Genomic DNA, 22,565 nt, shown 5'->3' with positions numbered 1-22,565 from the left:
ACCTGTTAAGTCCCATTTTCTCCTGCCTTCGAAACAAAAAAAGTAATCCAGATTGTTATTTTTAATGATTTGTGTACATAGAGAAGAACTGCAACTAAGGGAGTATGGCGAAGTACACTTAGACAGTCAGAGCAGTGGTTTATTATAGATATTTATATATTATGAGTTACAGTGCAAATGTATAACTTGGATTTTTTTTATAACTCATGGTATTGGTGATCAGTGTACAATCGGAAGTGTCTTCTTGTGTTTAGCAGGATACCTGAGCTGATACCTTCTCAGAAAGTTTAAGAATGTGTGTGTTACTTCCCTGTAGTGAGAGATTCAATGCACCAGCTTGTCAAATAGATCGCACAGGTATGCTAATTTACACAAAAGTCAGTATCCAGGTAATTATTGGCACACTCGTGTACTTCTTCTTCCAGATAGGAGTAAAGTTCCTGCCGTAATTCAATAACACAGGAAAGAACATTGCCACGGGAGAGCCATCGCGAGCTACAGTAATATAACAAAGATGTGTGCTCAGAGCCCATATCCTCACACATTTTTTTAAAAAACCTTGCCTTCTGTGGCCGAGTTTTGATGAAGTTCACCACTTTCAACACGCTTTCCATGACTGCGTTCAGTGGAGGACTCAGTTTCTTTGATGCAAGGGCTTCCCTGTGGATAATGCATTGGGTCCACAGTGCATCAGGAGCTTTGGTTCTTGTGAGTGCCTGCAATCCTCCATAACAGCCTGACATAGAGCGACCACCTTCAGTACAGACACCAAAGCACTTTGTCCAGTCTAAGTTGTTTTCACTCATAAAAGTGTCAATGATCTGAAACAAGTCTTGTGCCTTTGTACCTGCAGTGATACTTTTACAAAAGAGAAGGTCTTCCACAAGATTCTCACCATCAACAAAGCGTGTGTAGCAAATCAAATGAGCATCCTTGTTACTGTCTGTTGCCTCATCTAGTTGTAGTGCGAATTCCTTCCCTTTCATTTTTTCAATCAGCTGGTCATTCAGATCTTCAGCCATATGTTTTATTCTGCAACTAATGGTATTGTTAGATAAAGGTACCTTTAAAAGCAGCTTTCCCGCCGATTCCCCAACCATAATGGTGACCATATCCACTGCAGCCGGTAAAATCAGTTCTTCTGCGATGGTGTGAGGCTTTTTACACTTCGCAACTCGATATGCCACCTTGTAAGATGCTAGCAAAGCATTTGTTGGTATTGATGCTTGTTTAAAAATGTACCTTTTTGGTCTTTCAATTCTTTTAACCTTCTGATGAAGTAATCGCGTGATTTATTAACCATGTCAGGGTGATTGGTTTTTAAATGGCGTTTTAGTTTGCTTGGAATCATGCTTTCTAACGACAATATTTTCAGGCATAATACACACTGTGGCCGCTCTTCCTGGTTGACACTGACAGATGTAAATCCCAAGTCAAGGTAAGTATCGTCATATCTGCGATGTTTCCTTTTCTTCACGACTTTGCCACTGGTGTGTGGTTCACCATCCTTTTCTTCACTAGCACGCTTCTTTCCAATGTTCAAAAATGTTTCCATTCTTGGTGCAAGAAAATAATTCTGTCCTGAAGCGATCACCTAAAAATAATTATTATTAGTTCAAGTCAAATCCTGTGTAGCTTCTATACAAGAAGTAAAATTGCACGTTTCCCAGAAGCAACACCACAAAAATAGCAGGAACAGTGCAGGGTGGCACCCCAGAATAGTGTCGCCACAGTATTGCTGTATATGTACAAAGTATATCACCTACTGATGGCTCTCCTCCATCTGCAACAGTTATTGGTCAGCTAAATTAATGAGCGCCTAGGGATACCTACATGAATACCTACATTAACGAGCGCTTATCTCACTCAATACAAAAAAAGTGTCCTTATGTGTTAAAATGTATCTCAATGCCAAGCATCTCAGTTAAAGGAGTGACAAGTTGTTCATAAAGCACCATAAAAAGATATAGGAATGTTCAGGGAACAAGAATAACTTTTTGGTTTTTTTTATTCAATTACTTTAGAATCATATTTAAAAAGCTATAAAACATTTCATATAAAATATGCACATATAAATGTACATCACGATATGACTGTAAGTAAAAGATATAGGTAATATTAGTTATTGGTAAAGGAAGAAAATTTACATGTACAAAAAGGCTGTTTAAATAAATGCAGAGTATGTCCATCACACTGTGCTCCTTCATCATCACATGTGCCCCTTTATACTTTCAGCATGTGCCCCTATATATAACCCTCTGTGACCTCTGTGCCCCTGTTTTTGTAGCCATCTGTGACCTCTGTGCCCCTGTTTTTGTACCCATCTGTGACCTCTGTGTCCCTGTTTTTGTACCCATCTGTGACCTCTGTGCCCATTTTTGTAGCCATCTGTGACCTCTGTGCCCGTTTTTGTAGCCATCTGTGACCTCTGTGCCGTTTTTGTAGCCATCTGTGACCTCTGTGCCCCTGTTTTTGTAGCCATCTGTGACCTCTGTGCCCGTTTTTGTAGCCATCTGTGACCTCTGTGCCCCTGTTTTTGTAGCCATCTGTGACCTCTGTGTCCCTGTTTTTGTAGCCATCTGTGACCTCTGTTGCCCCATGGAGAATCACTTCTCCTTGTTTTGCTCTGCCCCTTTCAACTCCATTCTTTCTTCTTACCTTTTACTTGCCTTTCTTTCTTCTGTAGTTTCAATCTGTCTTCTTCTGTTCTGTTGTCTTCTTCTGTTCTATTTTTTTCTTCTGTTCTTTCCTTGTGTGTTCTCTCTCTCCTCGCTGCACTGCTCTTCTTTGAAAATGTCGGGCGTGACGTCATCACGCCCGACGTGCAGTACAGGGAGGGAGTTTTTTTTTCTTATCGTTTTTTTTTTATCTGACTGCCGGCCGAGGACCAAGCGGGGGGAGGGTGGCAGGCAGAGGGGAACGCTCGGCGTTCTCCTAACTTGACCACCCGAGGCAGATCACCACCGGCCCGCGGCACCCCTGTGACCACGCCGCGGCTTCCCTGCACAGTTTGGGAAACGCCGCTCTATACAACAAACAAAAAGAAGAGGTGAAAGAGGGCAGCCTTTTCTGACCCCAAACATTACAGAGAATGGGTCAGTCTTCCAGCCGTTCAACAACACAGAGCTGTAAATGTCAAGATACATCAAGATAACATAAAAACAAAACATATCACCCAAGCCAAAGCTGCAAAATACCCTACGCATAAAATCACGAAAAGCCTTCTCCTGATCAAGACTGACCAGGACCACGTGTGCATGGTGATCTTTGATGTAATGGACCGTGTCCCTCAGCACCACAAGGCTGTCTGTAATCCTGCGACCAGGAATGCCGCAAGTCTGATCTGGATGAACAATCTGCCGAATGACAACCTTTAGTCTGTTGGCTAGTACTTTGGCGAGGATCTTGTATTCCACATTCAGGAGAGAGATGGGCCGCCAATTTTTAAGATCACATCTCTGCCCCCTGCGCTTATACAGGCTCAGGATAAGTCCCTCTCTCAGAGTAGGAGGCAATTTGACCTTCACCACCATCTCCTCATACAGCTCTAGCAGGTCCGGGCCCTTGAGGTTCCACAGCGCTACATAGAGCTCCACTGGAGGACCGTCACTGCCCGGGGTCCAATCCATCCTAAAGGATTTAGCAGCAGATTGCAGCTCCCCCAACGTCAGGGAGGCGTCCATGGCTTCTTTACCTGCAGGATCAATAGTGTTATTAATACCTGACAGGAATGTCTCAGCCCTGTCTGTGTCGATGTTCTTAGGGGAGTAGAGGTTGCTGTAGTATTCTGTGACGACTCCCATGACTCTCTCTTTCCCCTTTCTGGAAATGCTGGTCTCGTCTTGCAGCTGAGTCAGGGGCGTGTGGCCGGAGTGGAGCTTTCTGAAAAAGAGTTACATTTCTCACCCCTTTCAAGATTCTCCACTTTGGAACGGAAGACGATGCGCCTGTACTCCTCCTCGAAGTGCCTCCTTGGCCTCCGCCAGATCATCCTTTACATCCCAGCCGCAAACTTGGAGATCCAACAGGGACTGCAGTTGACGTTGCAGCCCCCTGAAGCTTCTCTTCCTCTCACACGTCTGTTGTCTTCCCTTAGCCTGAAAGAAACTGTGAATCTTGACCTTAACATATTCCCACCAGTAAGACATACAATTAAAATAGCATTTATTATTTTTCCATGTTATGTCGGCATCCCTCAGCTCCTCCAACACAACCTCCCTCTCCAGCAGAGCACAATTCAATTTTCAGGAGCCTGGGTCAGGAGGAAAACCGTGGCCCAGAACCCCCTCGAAAAGAATGGCCCTGTGGTCTGAGAGGAAGCAGGGAATCATAACATGCCTGTTCTGCCTTACTGCTCTCGAGGTAAACACAAAGTCAATCCGGGAATGCACTGAGCCATCGGGGCGGCTCCAGGTATAATTCACAGAGCCAGCCCCCATGGATCCCACAAGGATGCTTCGGCTACCATCTCCTGCAGCAACCTAGAAGTAACATCAAGTTTAGCAGTGCTGTTAGTACTACGTCCTCCTTCCTCTATAGGACAGTTAAAATCACCTGCCATCACTACCGCTCTGGTGAACACGAGTTGGGCCCGCAGGGTCTGGAAAAGCTCAAAACGCTCATTCTTACCAGGGGATGCATACACACAGATTAGCCTGATAGGCTCACCCGCCCAGGAGCCATCTTCGGTAAGCAACCTGCCGCAGACAAACTCCTGAACAGAATCTAGTGTGAAAAGGCTTCCCCTGATAAGTATGGTGACCCCCGCAGACTTACATTAACTCGCCCCAGACCAATAGGAGGGCCACTGAAACTACTGCCTATCCAGATGTCTATGAGAGTTAGAGAAAAGCAAAAAACATTCCAGCAACATGTAAACATCACATTTCTGACTATCAAGAAAGGTAAACACAGACTGTTGTCTAATCTTATCCTTAATACTCCTCACATTAACGGTAAAAAAGAAAGTTAGCATATACAGTACATAAGTTACCATCAGGTGGGACTTGCTTCAGTCTGCCCATGTCTCCATGTTGAGATGGGAGCAGACCTCTCTTTGATCGAAAAGGCAGATGTGAGGCAGCTGCAGGAATTCGTCCACATCAAACTCCTCCTCTGTTTCAGAATCCTGAGCTGTCAGCAGCTCCTCAACCCTCTCTTCCAGGGCCTCATCCTGTGGATGGGAGTCCCCTCAGAGCTCGACAGCTGGATTCTTGGAAGTTTCAGAGTCGACAGCTGGGCTGTCAAGCTCTTCCCTCTTCCTCCTCAATTTGCTCTCCTTACCTGCAGCGGACACAAGATGGGGAAAATCTGCCAGGGAGTGGGATGGAGCTGCAGTAGCGTTGGAGGCGGATAGTGATAATGCAGGGGAGAGAGGAGGGAGGGTTGGCACAGGGGGAGGGGTGAAGGTGGGAAGAGGACGGGGGTGGGGGAGTTGTGACAGCAGGAAGGGAGGGAGATACTGTCACAACAGGAGCAGTGGAGAAAGGAGTGGGGACAGAGGTTGGAAGGGTGGTGGGGAGAGAGGGGGTGAAAGATTTCTTACCCACTTATGGCTGTGGTAGGGGCTTCTGCAGCATTCTCTGGGCTGGCTAGGGCTGCAGGGCAGGAGCAGGTACACTTTCCAGTAGTACTTTCCTGGCTGCTGCAGCATAGGTTCTAGCCCTCTGGGGGCAGTCCCTGTAGATGTTTCTGGCCAGGCCGCAGAGGTTGCAAAATGTTTTCCTTGGGCAATATTTGGTCTCATGCCCCGCCACTTTGCAGTTCCTGCAGGCAGAAGCTTTGCAGCTTCTCCACATGTGGTCAGCTTCCCCCGCTCTTCCTTTGCTGATCAGCGTAGTGGAGAAGGCCGGCAGAGCCACACAGAGCAAAGCTTGATGACAGGTGCTGGAGCCCGTCTACTGCAGAGTCATTTTTCCTCAGCCAGACAATGATGGACCACTTGCCTGTCCAGAAACCATTGGAATCCAGAATCTTGAATGGGTCCTTGATCACAGAGCAGAAGTGGTTCAGGAAGGTAGCGATGTCTTTTCCTGGTGTATGAGGATTCCTCATGGAGACTGTCATTCTTCCCTCTTCTCTCTGGATGGGACAGTTCCCCACAAAGCGAGAAAAAGGAGACTCTGGTCTTGCTAACTTCACCGCCTCCCATTGTCTTTTGCAGGGCGCAATGGAGGCTAAGGTGACGTAGAAGATGCCCCTGATGTAGTTCTGGATGCTGAGGATCTCAGCCTTCGAGAAAAACTTAATCAAGGACCATCTTCTTACCAAATGTCTCAGCCGTCATGCCTGGAATTCTTCCGTCCACTTCCCTCAGTTTCAGGATAACGGTCTGCCTTATCCAGGGTTTCAGGGTGGGAGTTCCCTGGGAGGCTTCCTGGCTGGGCTTCCCTTTGTCCAGAAGCAACTGGGGCGGTGGAGACAGAGGTTCCAGCCTCAGGGAAAGGCTTTGGTGCAGGGGTCTTTTCTTCCTTCTTTCTAGGGACACGAGCAGCGGTGGAGGCAGGAGCTGCAGCAACTGAAGCCATCTTCCTGTCTCTTCTTTCCAGGGCAGAAGGGCTTGAAAAGCTGGTCTGGAAGGCGATCTTCTTCAAGGGGGTGGAGCTATGTAGATTTCTTCCCGCTGGACAGAGAAGAGCAGGGTCTTCCGCTGAGAAGAGGGGTTCTTCCGCTGGGGTTGAACCCGAAGTCTTCCCAAGCAAAGAAGAGCAGGGCAGGATCTACAGAAGAAAAGAAGGCTTCTTCAGCAGGAGTTGATCCCAAAGTTTTCTTCCAGCAGGCAGGATCTAGCAGAGTTTCTTTCCCAGAAGTCGATCTTCCTCGTCGTCTTCCTTCTTCTGGCCGGCATAAGAATCAAGATGCAGCACCTCCTTTAGCAGTTTAAACCCTCACCAGTGTTAGATCATGTTATGGAACAAGCTACGATCAGCATTACGACCACCGGGTGTTGGGCTTGATAAGAACAGATACTACACTTAATCTTAGCCAAAAGGCAGAGAAGCAGCCTTCTAGATGAGACCAGATACTTTAGATGTTTTAGAGGATGTTTCTGGGATCATTAGCATTTAATGTAGTATGAAGCTAACCAGACAGAGTCATATTAGGAACAATACAGTTGGTGGTGAGCTCATGAGAACCAGGGCGGGTCTCCCATTTCCCATTTCACATCTTAGTGCATAGCGCACTTTTAGGCCTTGTGCATGTAGAACGGGGAGATGAGGAGAACACACTCACTCCATGTGGATAATTCTCCAGCTGTAATATATTGTTACAGAGGCACCACTGGAGGTAATCAGGATAAAGCTCTTGCTGTTGCCAGGGGAGGAAAGAACTGCTGTCTGTGAAATAGCTATAGTGGACAGTACGCCCCTCAGTGAAAAATTGTAGCTGTTATTAGCATCCACTCAAGCGAGGACCTTTATTCAGTTACACAGATCTTAGCTAGCTGTGCCTTCCAACGGTCGGAACAGGTTTACTACTACTTTGCTCTCCACCTGGATGGGAATCAGCCCTCTCCAGATTAATAAGATGCAATAGGCCAGCGACCTACCACTCCTCTTGGGGCCAAAGATGGCTGAATTTACGCCTGAGTTACAGAACGCTGGCCCGGCTGTTACAGCAGCAGCGGATGCAAAAACATGTGGATTAGGTGTCTGAATGTAGGCAAACCTACCTGCCCACTGAGTGCCAAGGATGACTGCCCCACAGATGTCGACCGGAAGTCAGGTGCCACGAACCGAAAGTTCATCAGTCGGGGCATCAGCGATAGTGGAGATCGTGGCTATATAGGTCGTGCATCAAGGATGTAGCGGACGGAGCGCCAGACACCTCCAGAGCTGGTAAAATGCTGGGGCCACTTTCAATGGGGATCACTTAAAAGCGTGAGACGCTGAGTTCACAGCAGGGCCTGAGAGGATCGTCTTTTCCAGCAATGGACCAAGCCAGAGTAGGTCACAATCCCCGTCAGGCAGTCAGAACAGAATCAATATCACGCCCAGGGGGGCTCCAAGGATCTCAATGTGTGCCCAGTGGGTTCAGCCACATTTGTGATGAGGTAGCATGAATAGTAAGATCCCTTAAATCGGAGGAAGAGAATCAATTATTGTAGAGTTCTGCCGAGTCAAGACCGTCAGAGATGGGGTCCAGGCCACACACCCCTTACAATATTATTTTCATCCATGTTCAGATAAAGACTGCAGCGAGCTGGCTGGATGTTAAGCGACAGAGCAATGACACAAACACACGGCAGGTCATAGCACATCTAGGAAATATTGACACACATCAGTGGCAGAAAAGAAAAGTGATGCAAGATGGAATTGTCTTTGAGCCCCCCACCCACCCTTATCTAAGATATAACAAAGCGACACACAAGCGACAAGGAGTGTCACTTTTGTGGCTGAAGTGCTTGGTTTGTTTGGGCCCCCACAAAACAAGCTACCAATAGCTTAGCTGCCTTAAGTCCAACAGTGCTGTCAATGAACTCTACATTTTTAAACCAGGTCTGCTCATGCTGCATCTTTAATCCCCTTCTCCTCTCTGGATACCTCCCTCTCATCCCCGAAGAACTGCGAAACTTATGTAGACACAGGAATGGATATTACAACTGGAGTGGCATTACATTTGCTTCAGACAGACTGACAGGGAACATGTGAGCAGCATGGAATCTGTCATGTTGAAATACGCTGCACTGAACAGAGATTTAAACCAATATATAGACGTAGTTGAGGAGACCGTACTTAAGTTAAAATGTGACCCCCCTGATGATATCCCGGATTTAAGAGAGCTTGTACACGAGAGATACACTGCGCTTCAGAAGAATAATACAGAGGAGGCCCTGAAGCAGGACGATAAATATGTCCAGTTTAAAAAACAGCTAAGAGACCTGAGAAAACAAATGGGTGTGTCACCGGCTGCTGCAGACGAAGCTTTGGAAGATAAAGACAAGGGGATCGCCATCACTCAGAGCATTCCTATAACACACTTGGAGATGGTGAACCCAGTGAAAAACAAAGTATGTGGTCACACGTACAAAAGAGAAGAAATTGAAAGGATGATTGAAAAACTTCAGAAGTGTAATTTCACCAGGTGTCCAAAAATTGGCTGTGATCATTCGGACATGAGTATATCGGATCTTGTTCTAGACAGTGCACTAAAAAGAGCCATCACAGCAAAAAGCAAGGTCATCACTGAGCTTCGAATTCCCCAATCCCCAAAAAATTTAATATAGCTAGGTACTTTGGTGTAAAGTGCAGATTACAAACACTTTGTGCAATACTGATGAAACAACTGCAAAGTGGAAGGCTTGCGTAATACATATAAATGTCTATTAAGACATCCATGTTACATTACTTCTGCAAGCAACGTTGTCCTTTGTTAATAAATCTGTTATCTTTATACAGTTAAACAAATAAATAATACTCCACCATCCTTTGAATGTTGATAGTAGGTGGAATTACGGCAGAGGTGTCACGGTTTTTGGTCAATTCTTTTAGACCAGACGTCAAAATGTTGTGCTGAGTCAAGTGGATCCTCCCTGGGTCTCTTTGGAAAGCTAAATCTTTTCCTAGGAGCAGTTGAGTGAGAAGCTGAAGGAGGAGACGCCGACGTGTCATGTAACATTTGAGCTGTCATCTTGCTGACCAGGAACTCATTGCATCTCTTGACATCTGGGTCAGTTGGAAAGAAAGAGAAGACATAGCTTTTAAACCTAGGATCAAGCACAGTCGCCAAAATGTAGTGATCTGATTTCAAGATTTTGATAATGCTTGGATCCGGGCAAACCGAATAAAGTGCTTGATCTACAAGTCCGACATACTTAGCGTAATTGCTTTGTTTCAGCTTCTCAAGCTGCTTTTCCAATAGTATAATTAAGGGAATCACTTGACTCAAGCTAGCAGTGTCTGAACTCACTTCACAGGTGACTACTTTGAATGGTTTCAGCACCTTGCACAACACAGAAAGTATTCTCCACTGCGCTTGAGTAAAATACATTCCACCTCCTTTCCCAATGTCATTGCTTGTGGAGTAAGCGTGGATGGTTTTTTGCTGTTTCTCCATTCTCAAGCATATACAGGGTGGAATTCCACTTTGTTACCACCTCTTGCTTTAGTTGGTGGCATGGCAAATTAAATTGTACTTGTAGCTGCTGCAATCTGCTACATGCTGTTGCCAAATGTTGAAAATTTCTAGATATTTTATGGGCCACATACAGCATCTCCTGCACGTCCCTGTCATTTTTCAAAAAGCTCTGTACCACCAAGTTTATTGTGTAAGCAAAACAGGAAATGTGATTGAATTCATCCAGCTTAACGTTCTTACAATATTGGTGGCGTTATCAGAAATGACATATCCTGAGGAGAGTCCAAGCAGGATGAGCCATGTTGCAATGACATCCCTTAGTTTTTAACACATGGTCAGCTGTATGACTCTTAGTGAAGCAGGTGATACACAGAGTAGCCTGCCTCTGAAAAATGTGAAATAGTTGGGTACATGCTGCCGCTGTTCCTGCTGGTGAAGCTGAATCACAACCCAATGGGCTGTCACAGTTCTATAATCTTTAGTTTCCCAGTTCCACTTGTCCCCATATTTGTGGTTAAGTGTACAGTGGATAGAATGGCATTTTGTAGCCCAATTATTACATTTTTACGAACCTTCTTGTACAGGTGAGGAATAGCTTTTCTAGTAAAATGGTGTTGTGATGGAATTTGGGACACAAGACATAGTAGCAAATTAACATAGTTGATGAGGTTGAAAAAAAGACACCAGTCCATCAAGTTCAACCTATTTTGGATATCCTGCACTTATATTTGAAATTAATCCAGAGTAAGCAACCACCAATCTGTTTCATTAGTTAAAATCCTCCCAAATCAATTAACTGTCTAAAACCAGCTGCATTAATAGTGGATATTGGATGCAGAACTAATACTAGCATAGTCGCCGTGGCTTCTGTGATCCGCTTTGTGACTGGGTGACAGCTTTCATACCTGCTTCTTTTCACAAAGGATTGTTTGTCAGTAAACTACTAGTAGTCTTCTTCTTGGTCTGCTTCTGGGTTGAAGGTCCACCCCCAGCAGCAGCAGCAACGGGACTAAAACGCTCAAGAGTTTTTCTGAGTAATCCTGGATAGTGGAGGAGTCATCTAGCCTTAGCAACTTGGATACAGGACTAACTCTGATCGCTACTGTGGATATTGATGTGGAAGGTGTTGTGGATGTAGATTGCAGGTACCAGGATCTAGCTGAGAAAAGGGCCCACGCGGATGCTGGACTTGTTGTTGTTAATTTTTTAGCATAAGTTTAAGATTTTCCCAACAGCTTGCCATTAACTTGCTGGTGTAACATGGATGAGGTTACTAGATGGTTGAGGTCCCTACCTCTACTGACTGTAGCTTTACAAAAGCTATAAATGGCTAGACAACTGTTGTCAGGATTTTGGTAAAAATAATTCCACACATAAGAAGTGGATTTTTAGGTCTTATGCCCAGGCATGGAAATGGCCTTCTTACTACTTGCAAGAACTGCTTCCACTGGTGCAGGACTTACACAAAAAAAAATCATCCTCATCAACATCCTCATTAGCGCCCTCGTCAGCTTTACAAATATCCCCCTCATCCTGTTGCAATTGCAAAGTGGTATCCTCAATTTGTGTATCAGCGGGTACACTTGGGTTGCTCATCCACACATCAGCAGAAATGCTGATAGAAGGCTTCTTTATGACTACAATATCAGAAAGGTCAGGATTACACATATAACTCGTGGATAGACTCTCCCCAGGGATTTGTGTAATTTACTGAATCTGAACATACAGTTTATTCTAATGCCTTACTGTTTTCTTCGAGCTCGGCTTTTACAAGTAAAAGCATTTGGGCACCACTTTTTGCGTCAGAATGACAAGATCTTGCATGGTCATAATTGACCTTACAATAAGATGCCTCAGTGACAGTTGTAGAACTAGCACTCAGAGAAAGGCGAAGGCCGGATTCTTTCCTTTCTACAGCGTGTATAGAATGGTATGTTGACAATTTAATTTTTTCTGCAGATAACTTTGCCTTGATTATGTTTTTCTCTTTACCAAGGTAAAAGGTGTTTTTACATTTTTGTTCCCCGACTTAAAAACACTATGCACCTTAACATAGGCTTTAGCAGATGACGTAGAGAGATTACTATCATCATGACTAGGTGCCAGCAGCTGCTCAGTGCTCCTGGTCTTCTATGCACTGATGTGAATCCATTTTGATGACACAGTACAATGTTACTGGAGACTTAAGATCACTGCCAGCCCTATTATTTCTATTTCAGCACTGACAATGAGCAATGGAGTAAGCAATGGCACTTAGACTGTAGACTGGCAAGAACACTGGCACCTCTCTTGAATCTGCGTGCTATAACTCAGTAGAATGTCACTGGAGGCTTAAGAAAACTGCCACCCCTCCTCTTTCTTTTTTTGATATGACGCTGCCCAACTGCACTAGAGACTGCCAAGAACCCTGCTACCCCTTCTGTGTCACTCTGTGAAATGGCACAGGATCTCCGTGGAGGGCGATACTAATAGAATCCAAAACTTGCAAGAACCGATGACGCAACGTTGACGTTTTCCCTCGTTTTCAGTTCCGAGGACGTGTGAAAGTACCGAGCCTCCTCTGATATTCGGATGGGCTGTTTTCCAGAAACCAAGCCCAATCATCTCTAATTTTCATGCACTTATTCCATGAAATGTAGTTAGATGAATCTAAAGTTAGATGAATCTAAGGGTACAGGAGTATCTTGATTTTGCATGAGACCCCTTACAATAAGGTGGCTACATATGCTTCTTGGTGACTGTAGGAGGAAGTGCTCAGTGATCATATCTGTGTATTTGACATCACAAGTACATAACAACGGTTTACATTTTTCCTACCTATATTTTTAAATTTTATGGATAACAGGTTTCCCGATAAGAGATTTCATGCATTCATCTTCTATAAGGGTCTATTTATGACCCAACACAAAATTGGCAGATATATTATCATCCCTTATCGCAGCATTAAGAGATGAAGTACCAGGGTAATTTATCAAAAAGTCATGATGGGACAGCTCACCAGAGGCTGTCCTGTCAATGACTCTGTGTTACTTACAACTCTGGGTTGCATTGCATAGTCAGTTTCATTGGATAAAGGAGAGGATGAGCATGAAGCCTGCCAGAGAGGGATCCGAAGATCTCTCTCCTGCGATGCTCTCATGCATTTTATGTACAGATCATCTGCGTGTCTAAATCCAGGTTATCATTTCTTTACAGATCTAAATTGTACACTTTAAAAACAAATCACAAGTGTATTTATCTCAAACTCCAAAAAGCTGAGGGGGGTGAAATAGATAAAATCAGGGGAGCAGGTTACTTCTAATGTAGGGATTATTGGTCCACCTAAAAGTAAAGTAATTGGAATAAATCACTATCCAATGCTAGGAATGGGCAGGACCATCTCACTGTATGCTTTTGCCTTGGACAATATGGAAGCATTCTTATATAAGCACATTTCAGTTTTCACATGGTGTCAGGGGAGGGCTGGCAAATTTCAGCCTTGACCCAACTCAACAGCATATTTTAAAGGAAAAAAATGCAGGTGGACCAGTGACCCAGCTCAAGGTAGCCCATTATGGGACCGGCCCAGGGGGCAAAAGCCCCCCATCCCAGCCTGCCCCTGCATGGCGTTAGCCATCAGTTAAGCTTTATGGAATTTGATAAATTGGCCAAGACTGTAGTACCCAATGAGAATTATGGGCACTGCGGTATTCTGCAACATTTAGCCTAATGCAGGAGACATCTCCTGCATTAGGCTTTTGTTTAATTGCTAGGATACTAAAATATACCTAAACCGAGTGGAAACAACTGTTTCCGCATGGTTTAACACTTGATAAATAGGCCCCAGATTGTGTTACTTTTATTTAAATTTATTCATATGAAGTTGTTGACGTGTATTCTGTCCTTTAGTCTGTCATACCACATGGTGTCAGTGCAGTCTAGATTAAACATAGCACATTTACATCATGCATGTACAGAAAGCGTAAATGAACAGCAATACTTAAATAGGGCTTTTTGTCTGCATTTTTTATGGTTTTTCTATTAATCAATAGCATTCAAACCATGCCCACACTAAGCTAGTTGTGCTATACTACAAATCTCAATAAGCATATAGCCAAGCAGTGGCTGTAATAATAGTATTGTGTCTTAATATAAGTAAAGAGTTATTAAGTCAATGAATGTCTAGACCATCTTAGTTTTGAAAACAAAAAGTAATATTAGCTAGAAATGTAGAGGGAAATTGCATACATTCTTGTTTATATATAGTTATGTTAACCAAAACAATTGTAGAACAAGTTATTCCTGTTTATACAAAACATTGCAAAATGTACTACAACAATAATAAATATAATATAAGCTAATGGCCACTTCCATAGTTAGAATTTTATGGGAATTGATCACAAGTATTTTCTGTCCTCTCCAGCGCTGAACATCTAACCCCCTCCCCCTTTGACCCTCCTCTCACACTTCTATTAGCCGACTGCTGTCTAAGGGCCTGATGTAGAGTTAAACTTACCTCAGTTTGCATAGCGTAAATGATGAAAATTTGCACTGCAAAGAGAGAGCAGGCACACACAAACGCGGGTGCAGAGTTACACACGTGACACTTGCACCTCCTTACGACTAGAGAAGTGAAATGAGGTAGAGAAGGAGCAGTCTAACGCAAGTCAAGTACAGTTCACCTGTGAAGCTGATGGATGCTGTATTCATTGATTGTGCATATATATCATGGAATTTTGTGGATGCATTTTAAAAAATTATTTTTTGCTCCTTTCATTCATACATGAGAATGAATATTATATCATCTGTATTATATGAAGGCTAATAGCGAATTTTTTTTTTTTTGCTATCCACACACATGTAAACAACATCTCTTGTGCCTATGACATGACATAAACCTCGTGTATGTGCTACAGATGCAGAGCTGGATGCATTTGTTTATGGGCGCCTTTTTTTTAGTATAAATAACACTCAGCATGCGTCCTACTAAAGCATCAGGCCCAAAACCAGCAATTAAAGCGGAGTCTACAACACTTTCATTTGTTGTTAAAATGCCCTGAAAGGGACTCCGTTTCAAACGAATAGCATTCAAATGTAATAAATAGGCCTATGTTCCCCATATTTAGTACAGATGTCCAACATTGTATTAACAGCTCGTGCAATATAATAGCCCCCATCAACCCCACATTACATTAATAGCTCCCACATTTAATAAAAAGCCCACACATAAAATGAATAACTCAGTGCTGTAGTGTTATTTAGGACAGCACCTTACATGCATTCATCCTTTGTTGAGAACATGTTGAAGGATGATTCATCTGGGCATATCTCCTTCCTTAACTGCTAGGTAGTCAATTGCCTGTGCTCTTTGCACCTTTGAACTTGCAAACATGCATTGCCAAGTGTAATAATTGCTTTATGCTCTTCATCACGACCACAATACTCTGCTCCATGGCTTTCTCATCTGACCTTTTTTTTTAAATTAAATCGGCTGTTTGCACCTCAGGTTGCAGTCAACCGATCTTCAGATGTTCATCATGAAATTTGTTTTGCCTTGAACATTGAATTAAACACACATTACAATACTAGAGCATGCACTTCTGTCCACTTGGCTATTATTTATTTACTTAATGCATGAGCCACACCTGTGTGTAAGCCCTTGCTTCAAATATGATTAGTGTGAATTTTTACCCAGTTATTTCCAATTTTTGTCTACTTGCAGATGTGTATGTGTGCATATATGGGAGTTTATGTCTATCCTCATGAATACAGGGGCGTAAAGGTGGAGCACTAGTATTTTAGACTTACATTGTATTTTAACACCTGTCTCTTGGTATGCCCATTGCACCATCCACCTCTAAATGCTCTGAACTACCACTGTAATACATACTTGCTACCTTTGGATATTTCTTGTCCGGGAGATTTCCAAAGCAGCTGCATTCTGGGGACATGGCCACACAGATAGTGTCATCCTGGCCACGACACCTGTCAAAGAATATCAAAGTTTGCCAATTACAGCAGGGGCAGGGCCAGGATGCCACAATTAGACCTGACCCCACCCACTTCATCAATGAAGAGGGCAGGAAGTGGGAGGTTACCCTGTTCTCTCGGGAGAACTCCCAAAAATTTGTGAGTCTCCCGGACATTCTGGGAGAGTAGGCAACTATGCTGTAACATAATAGAATTGGTGGGGAGAGCACACCACAATGTGAGACTTCCTCCTCTCTGTGGAAAGCAGGAGGTCACTCTAACAGCCTAAAATAGTAATGTTACATCTGTCTATGCCTGTGAATGTGTCAGTAAATGTCAATTATAAAAGTGTAGCCTCAGCACCACAAGTGATATCTGCACCTATTTTTGCATGAATGCACACACATTTTTGCACTGTTTGCATTAAAAGGTGGGTGTATGTAGAGGTGAAAAATGGTGCATTATTTGGAGGATCGGGTGAGATGATATGTAAATGAGATTTAACGGGTAGCGAAATGGCCAGAGTTTGCACAGCCTTTTGTCTCATATTCTTAAAGGTGACAGAAGCCAGGTCGGCCCTATATATCAATGAGGCGCCTCTTACACGTTCCAGTGACACTTTATACGGGTTAGTGCATTTCTACCAATGTAATAACATATTTAAATGTAAAGACAGTCTAGGGGGTATATTTACTGAACTGCGGGTTTGAAAAAAATGAAGATGTTGCCTATAGCAACCAATCAGATTTTAGTTATCATTTATTTAGTACATTCTACAAAATGACAGCTAGAATCTGATTGGTTGCTGTAGGCAACATCTTCACTTTTTCAAATCTGCAGTTTAGTAAATATACTGCTAGGTGTTTCCTCACTCTCATCTCATCATTTATTTATATGAGAGCAAGAATTGCAAGTTAAATCAAAATATTATTTCTAAGGAACAACCTATGTTTTTGAAAATGCTGTTTGCACAGATAGAAGTGTACTATATAGTGTGGTTTCATCAATGTACCTCATTCCAATTTATATACACACATATATATACACACACACACAAGATTAAGAAAAAATATTATATTAATGTCACCTGTTAATATAGCCATTAATGGTGAAACATTTAAAGAAAAAAAAATGTATTTTTACAGTTGCTCCTGATTGCAAACACATGTTCTAGCATGCATACTCAACCGTCATCACTAGTAATACACCCAACCTGTAGATGGTGCAAGTGATACGACAGAAAAATCATTTATTCAGAGCTTGAATTGGACGTTGTTGCATGTGCTCAAGCTTGGTACACCCTTACTGGACACTTACTTCATGCATATGCTCATTCCCCTCGCTGTTCCGCCCATGAAATCATAGGCTGTAGTAAGTGCGTGTTTGCACTTGAAGATAAGTCGGATGTTACTTTAACTGGCGTGTAGTCCAGTTCTGAGCATGCGTATAGTGACTTTCAACAAAATACAGCACATATCAGCATCTACGTTTCTTGATGAATCAGGTCCCATGGGCATATTCAACTACGTCTGGAGATCGCGGTTTCGCTCCGGAACGGCCGCAGAAGGTAATATGCGGTACCGCAACAATGCCGTAGGGTTGTAAAGGGAAATCCGCATTACTGCTGTACCGTATTACCTCATCTAATGCGCAGCCATCACGTAACCGCAATCTCATCATAAATCATCATCATTGAATACGCCCCTGTGTGTTTAGCACACTAGGTCCATTTTAGTCTGCAGCCAAATAACCTACAGTGTATGTATGTCTTTGGAGTGCAGAGGAAACCCACACAAACACTGGGAAAATATACAAAGTCAACACATATAAGGCCCTGGTTGGGAACTGAACTCATGACCGCAGAGCTGTGAGGCAACAATACTAACTGTGCCACAAGAAAAAAATAAATATGTGTACAGACACATATATGAACACCTGAAAGGTGATGTTATCTCTTCAATGTTCATTAGGACAATCCGTTTAGAATAAAGAATAAAGCTATCCTTACTGTAATTTACTACAGATGTAGGATTCACCTTAGAGTTCTATCACCTGTATAAAGGCACGTCCCCTTCATCCTTGTGTTTTTATATGGTTGCAGAACACCTCCCAGACTTCTAATTTTCATATATGTTATAGTCAGGAGTAAATTATCCAATATGTTAAAGTCATGTATTTTATTAATGCAACAATCTGTGATGTTGATGTATTAACACACATCAAATTCAGAAAGTTCTGGAACAAGTACCCTTCACCATCATTTATCTTTATCCAATTTACATATACACAGTTTTAATAATGTACAGATGTAACGGTGGAAATTTAGATAACATACAAATAGTTTTGGGAGTGGGGGATGACTGTGCATCTTACCTTCTGTAAACAGTACAAAAATAGATTATACATACTTTTCAATGGTTTTCCACATACTGCACTCTCATTTATTGTTAGGACTAGTAAAAGCAAAGTGCTTAACATAAAATTTGCCTCTCAAAGTCCACCAAAAACTTGAATGCCTACAGCACGCAGACGTCAGTGGGACAAGGGTTAGCCTACCATGTCAGTGGGACATTGAGAAATGCTGGAGGTATTCAGTTGGTAGGTATTAACTTATTAAATTGTAACTTGCACTTTGCCCTTTTTTAGGATACAAATGATGCAATCAGTCCAGCCCGGTGTATAAAGTGAAAAGCAGGAAGCAAGATGCTTCCTTAATACTGCACCTGGCTTTTCGGGATCAGCTGACACCATGAGTCTACAGCTTGGGAAGTGGACAGCTATCTTTGTGCTCTGTATCGTACTGGTACACCAGGTGAGCCTAGATAAACAATGCAATTGCCAGGAATGTATAGATGTCTTCCTCACAATCCTTCTGCAGATAAATGCAGTTGGATTTTATGGGGCATCTGAAGGTTGTAGTTGCCTTATGTGATTGACTGGGATTCAGGATGCTGTTCAAGAAATCAAAAAATATAATGACCTGTAGGAAAATGCAGAAATGTGTTGTAACGAATAGTAGTCACTGGAGAAATAAGACTGATCAAAGCTAATGCTTGTTTGGTTGGCAAGGACGTGGAACATTTATGCTGTGTACAGCATGTTCTTAAATAAGCCGTTTAATTTATAGGTAGATCATGTTACACTTACCTATTAAATAACATTCACGTGTCATGGAAATGCTGGAAACTGTATCCTGGCTCCATGGCAAAATGGTGTTGGTTAATCAAGGCGAGATTCATTTTGTTGGAAAATGAATCAGAGAAACAAGTTCGTTATATCTTGGGTGAAATGTGGAACGGACAACTATGTAACTGGCCTTGTCCTTCCTTGTCAAAGTAAATTCAATAAATAAAAATATTCTGGATGAACATCTCCAAGACACCATATCATCATATGGCATGTGTTCCATGCAAAGAATGGGAAATCATAAAAGTATGTATGACTTATGACTTGGAACAGGAAGAAACCATTTTATCCGATATCCTCATATCTATACACTGCTGCATCTCTGCTAATGACGAACAAATAGCAACTGTTTTTGTGGGGAAGATATGAAATATTTATTCCAGTTTTATTCAAGGTGATTAGGATCCACTGGGTGAATGAGATTCAGCTTACACCTTCTGCACAATTATCAGCAAGTAACGATTAAAACAAAATAATCCCTTCAAATTTTCACATACCTCTAAAAACATTTTATGTATATTCTATATAAGTGAAATAAACTAGCTTTGAATTAAAAACAATAATTAAATCAGTGTATAAAACTATATTTTTAAACAAAAATGTCAATAATTCCAGTACATAAATCAATAAATGTTGTTTGTCATTTTTAGTTATTGTATGTGTCAGATTTGACAATAATATTGCTTTACTCAACTTTTATAATATAATCCCATTATTATTAATAAGTAATATTAATAAGGGAGCACCCTTTCACAGTAACAATGTATTACAGTAATATTGCTGTGAACTATGATATTGTTCTCCCGTAAGAAATTGAACAGGGACTAAAGTTTTCTCAGTTTACAATATTCTAATAATAATATCCTTATATTCTTGTTGGCACCAACTGTAGAATTAAAGTTTTGGGATCAAAATTAAGTACAGATAGCCACTATGCATATGCAAAGCTATAGCGGATACGTTTACTTGTTTTGTAAATGTGCAACAAGTCTAGCAAATAACCTATCCTGGCATAGAAACTTTACCATCCTCTCCAGTCTTGACCAAAAAGCAACAATCCACATCAGAAGTTAATGTTTTTAAAATTGTTGCGCAACTCTTCAATTTGATTGAGTAACTATGATTTTTATGTTTATAGCATTATAAAAGCAAGCAAATAAGAGAACTGGTTGTGAGGAATGCTCTCTCTCTCTCTCTCTCTCCTCAGCTAAAAGCAGCTCCCCTAAATAATGTTAGTTTTAAAACAGCAGTGAGGCTAAGAAGGATGACGCCATTTTGGAGAGGACTGTCCTTGCGCCCTGTTGGTGCCTCATGTAGAGATGATACTGAATGCCTTACAAGACTGTGCAGGTAATTAATCAACTTGATCTATAAAGTAATTACATTTATTTTTTAAATATATGTATTTTAAAAATAGATTAAGGTTTGGGGAAATGTATATATTTAACAATGTATTGGTGGAACAAGTCATGATGTTTTTTTTTTGTTTTTTTTAATAAAAATCTTCTTTAGGGGTGCTATATTCATTTTGTTTTATGTTGTATTAACTATTTATTTTGGTTGCTGTTGTGATATTTCTTGTTTCACTCAAAAATATATCATGAACAAAATATCCTCTTTAGGCTATACCCACACCAGTGTTTTTTGGAGCATGTTTGAAGGGAATTGACACGTGAGAAAGACTCCTAAGTCGGTCCTAAAATACTTCACCATTCTCTGGAATAGAATTCTAGAAAGCCCACCAGAGGGAAAAACATCCACCTGGACATATTCTTAATGGTAACATTTATTGCTAAAAGTGCACATCACCAATCTACAGTAGAGGCAGCCATGTTTTGGTTTTAACAAATATTCATGAGATTGCAACAGATTAATAGAAATTTGTGAGATCCTGGACACACTACATGACAAAATATTCATGAAGCTCTGGTTAAGCTATTCTAACATACAAAATGGCTGCCTCTGCTGTGCATAAGCAAAAATTGCACTTTAAATGCCCGATTAGAAAGTTTCCGCTGACAAACCCAATGTACACAAGTATAAAGTGGATGTGCATAAATGGTTGAGGAGCCCCTTCCCTCCAGATGCCTTAAAACATGAATCTAATAGGTATCAGTGGCCTAGTGGTTAGCATTTCTGCCTCACAGCACTGGGGTCATGAGTTTGATTCCGGACCATGGCCTTATCTGTGTGGAGTTTGTATGTTCACCCTGTGTGTGGGTTTCCTCCGGATGCTCCGCTTTCCTCCCACACTCCAAAAAACATACTGGTAGGTTAATTGCCTGCGATCAAAATTGACACTAGTGTGTGTTAGGGAATGTAGACTAAGCTCCAATGGGGCAGGGACTGATGTGAATGTCTTCTCTGTACAGCGCTGCAGAATTAGTGGCGCTATATATCTTCATGCACAACATTGATCTTATTTCATGATTGATCATCAGTTATTTATAAAGTATCTGCCAAGCTTACCTTTTTTTTGCAGTGTGATAATAGTTTTTCCGTCTATTCCCACTTTCCATTTCCAATAACCTTGGCATTTCCTTTTACATAAATGTCTGGTTAGCACAGACTATTACAATAGGAAATTAAGCAGGAATAGTGGAACAATAATATAACACTGAAAAGGAGTCAGGTTTACAGGTATGTTACCATATTACATAACATGAGCATAAGCAAGAAATGCTCAAACCCAATAACTGTTACAGAGAATTGAGCTATCACATGAAATGGAATATAAAATGTATATTTTTCTCTTTCAGAAACAATCGCTGCTCCTTAAAGACATACGCTGATTAATAGAGGATTCCGTAGCATTAACAGCAAGAAATATAGAACACATCAATGAACGCATATAAAACCAGATCTTTCTATTTACATACAAACTATTTATTGGTTTTAGAGCTCATCTTTGTAACCCTTGCACTCATGTTGTTTTGTGTATATTTATTGATATCTAATACAGTATTTTATAAGCAGCGTTTTTTCGTGAGGCACTCACTTTCGTGATGTCAACCAGTGGTGTGTTTGCTATTGCTCATCACAGACTTAATACAGATGGCTTATTATGGATGTATTACACCTGGTTTGGAAAAATGTAGATACTGAGAAAAGGACATCTGCAGGTGTTGGGATAAGCTATTTTTGCCCTTAGTGTAAAGTCTCCAAACAGCTATATGCCATCAAAACAAATTCTGTCTTCCTTATTCATATGAATACCCCTGAGCAAGCTCATTCACAAGGTGGACCTGCACTACACGTGTCAAGTAACAAAATAGTACATGAAAAAATACACTGCATAAGTAAGCATTAAATGTACAGGATAAGTACATTTGGGTAAACAGTTGGAAAAAATA

General features: G+C 41.8%; 1 protein-coding gene and 1 pseudogene across 1 annotated transcript; one reads left to right on the top strand and one right to left on the bottom strand.

The window, feature by feature from the left end:
- Positions 1 to 6,873: 6,873 nt before the first annotated feature.
- LOC142155745 (U2 spliceosomal RNA) lies at positions 6,874 to 7,004 on the bottom strand (annotated as a pseudogene).
- An 11,727-nt stretch (positions 7,005 to 18,731) lies between these two features.
- LEAP2 (liver enriched antimicrobial peptide 2) lies at positions 18,732 to 22,187 on the top strand. Its single transcript, XM_075209713.1, has 3 exons — positions 18,732 to 18,838; positions 20,420 to 20,562; positions 21,972 to 22,187. The coding sequence occupies exons 1-3, from the start codon at positions 18,776 to 18,778 to the stop codon at positions 22,006 to 22,008; spliced, it is 243 nt and encodes an 80-aa protein (XP_075065814.1). The 5' UTR covers positions 18,732 to 18,775; the 3' UTR covers positions 22,009 to 22,187.
- The last annotated feature ends 378 nt before the right edge of the window (positions 22,188 to 22,565 follow it).

Source organism: Mixophyes fleayi, chromosome 4, assembly GCF_038048845.1.
Source record: "Mixophyes fleayi isolate aMixFle1 chromosome 4, aMixFle1.hap1, whole genome shotgun sequence".
Taxonomy (NCBI): Eukaryota; Metazoa; Chordata; class Amphibia; order Anura; family Limnodynastidae; genus Mixophyes; species Mixophyes fleayi.
This window is presented reverse-complemented; position numbering and strand designations above follow the sequence as displayed.